The sequence below is a fragment of the Amphibalanus amphitrite genome, unplaced genomic scaffold (assembly GCF_019059575.1).
Source record: "Amphibalanus amphitrite isolate SeventyFive unplaced genomic scaffold, NRLGWU_Aamphi_draft 000011F_arrow, whole genome shotgun sequence".
Taxonomy (NCBI): Eukaryota; Metazoa; Arthropoda; class Thecostraca; order Balanomorpha; family Balanidae; genus Amphibalanus; species Amphibalanus amphitrite.
Window position 1 is genome coordinate 798173 of NW_024881507.1, and position 3960 is coordinate 802132.

The following is a 3960-nucleotide window of genomic DNA, read 5'->3' on the forward strand; positions in this document are numbered from 1 at the left end:
AGGCCGCCCTCCCGGTCTCTGGTTCATAACTGCGGTCGCTCGACAAGCTTATGATTTACCGATCAGTCCGTGGCCGCTCTCCTAGTGTCTGGCTCTCGATTCTGGCTCACAGCTGCTCTGGTCTGCATCTGGCTCACCACCCAACCGGCTGCCTCCTTTGGCTCATAGCCCAGCCTGTGACCGCTCGTCAGACCTGTAGCTCACAGCTCGCAGCTTATGACCGCTCGGCTCAGCTCGAGTGGCCGTGTGTCTGTGTGAATAACAATAACATTTTGTGCCAACGGTAACACCACGCTGTGCCGACCAGTTGTAATGGAGGGGTACGGGGATGAGAGCAGGCGGCTGGGAGCTGAGAACAGCGTAGCTTCACTCAGCCGGGATCAACAGCTGATGCTCCAGAGGGCGAATGCAGTGATGCAGAGCATGCTGAGGCGCTGGGGCGTGGAGCTGGCTGATAGTGGACAAGTAACCGAACTTCAGCCAACGACCGAAAGTTGCGGGTGTTGCAAAAGGCCGCTTCACGGGCGTTAATAACGACTCGCGATATTACGATGAACGTGTGTCGCTTTCAACACAATATGTTGACTTGCATTAATAGTGTGATCTATTTTAAGGCATTTGGGAAGCAAGAACTTCACATGTTTGCACCAATGCACCTTATCCACCGGAAGATACTGACAGTTTTTTTTTTTTTGCCACTGTTGCAGATGTCATATCTCTTTGAGTTGATACCCCACTGCTGACATTAACCCACCGCCCTGTTAATGGCTGCCTTTGATGCATGTTGTGGCCGCGTCTCCTTGCCACCGAACAGAGGTCTGTCTCGGCTCGCATGGCGCCGCCCGATAACAGTTTCTCAGTTCGACTGAAAGGATGCAGTAATGCGTTGCGTTTGCGATTGCAGCGGATGACTTCTTTGTGCATGGGGATCCTACAAGGCTACCGAAATTGATGTTTTATTTCAATGTTGGCGGCGTGTAAGTTTTGATGAAGCTAAAGTGTATCATAACTCGAGAATGACTGCCTTGATAGTTGATTTACGGCCACATTATTCATTTGGTGTTGATGTGTTTCGGAGCAGCTGTAAGTGCGTCCAGAAGAGGTACTGCTCGGACACGTTCCCTGCTTATCTGTCGAATTGCTCCCACAGTTCCTTACGCCCTCTCCTCTTGTCTGTCTCCGGCAGCTGGTACCGGCTCGGTGAAGACGGCCACGGCGAACGCGGGCTCCACCGAGGACATCGCCACGCCCGGTCAGTGGGGGAATGCGGCGACCCACCCAACAGTTCGCAGCGAGCTGTGCAATCTCGGGGTGGTGGGAAATGGCCGATCATGTGCTCGATTGAATATGTTTATGAGCTTGCAGTGTCGACATCGTTTTTTACCACTTAGTCATTTTTTACCAGTTTTTACGGATGTGTTCAGACCAATAGTATTTATTACACATGCTTCACATCGTCTCCTATAACAGACGCTCCACGCGTTCCTGGGGTATTCTCCGTTATCACGCGACCGCCGGTCCACCCTCAGAGCACCTGGTGACGGCCGAGCCGCTGGACCAGCTCTGGGAGGAGAAACAGGTGCGCGAGCGGCGCCTCGAGCTCGAGAAGAAGCTCGACAACCTGCGCCGCAAGTACGACAAGAAGCGCGCGCAGCTGCAGGACGCCGGTGCCGGCAGCACGCCCGTCAGAAGGAACACCTTTTCCAGGTCGCACAACAGGCTAGTCAAAAAGATCTCGATCAAAACGTCCACGTGAGTGCACACTTTACAGTGGTGCATGCGGTGTGGTGTTGGTTTAGAATGGTACTTGTATTGGTGTTATGTGGTGTTTGTTTACCGCATACGAGTGCATGATGAGTACGCTTGTTAGACATTATACAACACAGAACGAACGAACAAGTATGGCTGTCAGACCAGTTTCCCAGTCGGTCGTATGTATCTCATATATGTACATGTCTCATCATATTTGGCTGGACCATTCGCTGTAGCTCACAAGTCACAACCTTCCGAACCTAACCGGCTGACTCCCGGATCTGAACTGACTTTCCGACCATTCCAACCCCATCTGCCGACCCTGTCTGGCCGCTCCTCGACCCTATCTGGTCGCTCTGTGACCCTATCTGACCGCTCATCGACCCCATCTGCCCGCTCTCGTTTTGTCTGTCTGCTCTCGTCTATCTGGCCCCATCTGACCGCTGCCCGACCCCCCGTTTCCAGGGAGCCGGCCGAGTCGGGCGACCAGAACGCCATCGAGGCGTGCTGCTCTCAGTTGGCCGCCAAGGAGCGGGAGCTCCGCGCTCAACATATCGACCTGGTGAGCAGACAACTCGACTGGGGAGATTGCCGAGCTATGCTACATTGTATATGTTATGCTCCGGTATATGTTATGCTACATTGTATATGTAGATTGTGGCTATGTAGAGTGAGTACTAGGACTAGATCTATATGTAGCCAGAAGGCCCCACGGATGGTGTTTTCCACCACACTAACCCCACTCTCCTCCGTCCGTCTCAGATCCACGACACGCTGGAGAAGGTGGTGCGCAGCTCGCAGGCCGCCCAGCTGAAGAAGCTGCAGAGCCACCACGACCGGCGCGTCGCCGAGAGTCGGAAAAACCTGGAGAGCGAGCTGCGGGAGGCCAACCGGGAGCTCGTCAAAAAGGGCTCCTCCAAGGACGAGCTCTCCAGGTGAGCTCCGAGCCACCGGCCGAGAAAATGAGCTATGAACAGGTGTGAGGCAAAGTTTTACGCTAGAAAATATGATGTGGTGTAAGAACCTACTTTCTGTACAAGGAGGGCTTATGAAATTTATTTTGTTTATTGCCTTGCCGTTGTTTCAATTCAGAGGCATATAATTAGCGTGACGGTTATTCCGTCAAACCGATGTCTAATTAGGAGTCCTAATTTAGATCCTTTCACTTAAGTGATGTGAAGTTTTTGCCGCGTCCATAATTAGCATGACCATTAGTTAAGAACTTTTTGATACTAGGCTGCTGAAAAGTCCTGTCATGTTACTTTTTTAAGTTTATTTTTCGACATCTGTTTTCAACTCTTGTGTCATACATCTGAGACCGGCCAAATAACCGTATGGTATCGTATGCAAGCGTGCGTATCGTTATCTAATCCCTTCTCCTCCGTCCTTTCCGGCAGACTGCGGCGTGAGATGTCCAATGTGATTATCGAGGCGGAGGTCCAGCGGCGCAGTCGGCTCAACGACCTGCTCGCCCAGGAGATGCAGGCGCTCAAACAGCAGCACGACCAGGTCAGTACGTGGTGACTCTGTGTGTAACTGAGGCGAGCCCAGGTTATGTAGTCCGTTACGTAGTCAGTTTGTAGGTCACAGTCAGGTAGGAGTGACGCAGTCAGTTTGATGCACCGCTGGGTTGGGTTTGATGATGAGTCAGCCAATTTGCACGAAACAATCTTGCCTTTTCGCCCAATTACTGGCCCTGCCCCGTGCTCCGTATAACCGCCTTTGTCTTTGTCACAGGTTCGGCAGCAGGTGCAGAAGCGGCGCGAGGAGGCGCACCAGCAGCTGGCCGCCGAGCAGGAGACGCGTCTCACCGAGCTGCTGCGCGAGTGGCGGCCGTGCGCGGCGGCCGACGGCGCGCCCTCATGAGGGTCCGCGTCCGGCCGCCGGCGCCGCACCCTCACCGTCGCCGCCCGTCTGCTGGGGGCTCTGCGCCGGCTGCGGCTGCGCTGGTGAGCGGGGAGCGGGCGAACGGGGTGCCATGTGGATATAATTAGCTGGAGGGGGAGAGGGTCTGGATAAATATTCTTAGAGGGTGGAGATGAGGGATAAACATTTCAGTTCCTGTTTTTTTTTGTTTTTTTTTTTTTTTACTGATCTTAGAGCTGTGTTTTCATGAGCGGTTGTTGACAAGTTATCAAATGTCTTTCGGATATTTAGTACATGTTTCCCGTCTTTGAGTTTTAATTCCATTAACTCTTCTTTTCGCAG

At 52.9% G+C, this 3960-nt stretch overlaps 1 protein-coding gene across 4 annotated transcripts in view; it reads left to right on the forward strand.

The window, feature by feature from the left end:
• The window catches only part of LOC122381899 (1-phosphatidylinositol 4,5-bisphosphate phosphodiesterase classes I and II-like), a 58775-nt gene that overhangs the window by 53673 nt on the left and 1142 nt on the right, over positions 1-3960 (forward strand). For 2 of the 4 annotated variants that reach the window (XM_043366669.1, XM_043366678.1), the window contains exons 21-26: positions 1187-1252; positions 1530-1752; positions 2218-2314; positions 2515-2687; positions 3150-3261; positions 3490-3701. In XM_043366669.1, coding sequence (XP_043222604.1) covers positions 1187-1252; positions 1530-1752; positions 2218-2314; positions 2515-2687; positions 3150-3261; positions 3490-3618 — 800 coding nt within the window. In that variant the 3' untranslated portion in view covers positions 3619-3701. The remainder of the gene's footprint in view (positions 1-1186; positions 1253-1529; positions 1753-2217; positions 2315-2514; positions 2688-3149; positions 3262-3489; positions 3702-3960) is intronic. The other 2 variants (XM_043366687.1, XM_043366696.1) reach the window with 1 other exon arrangement.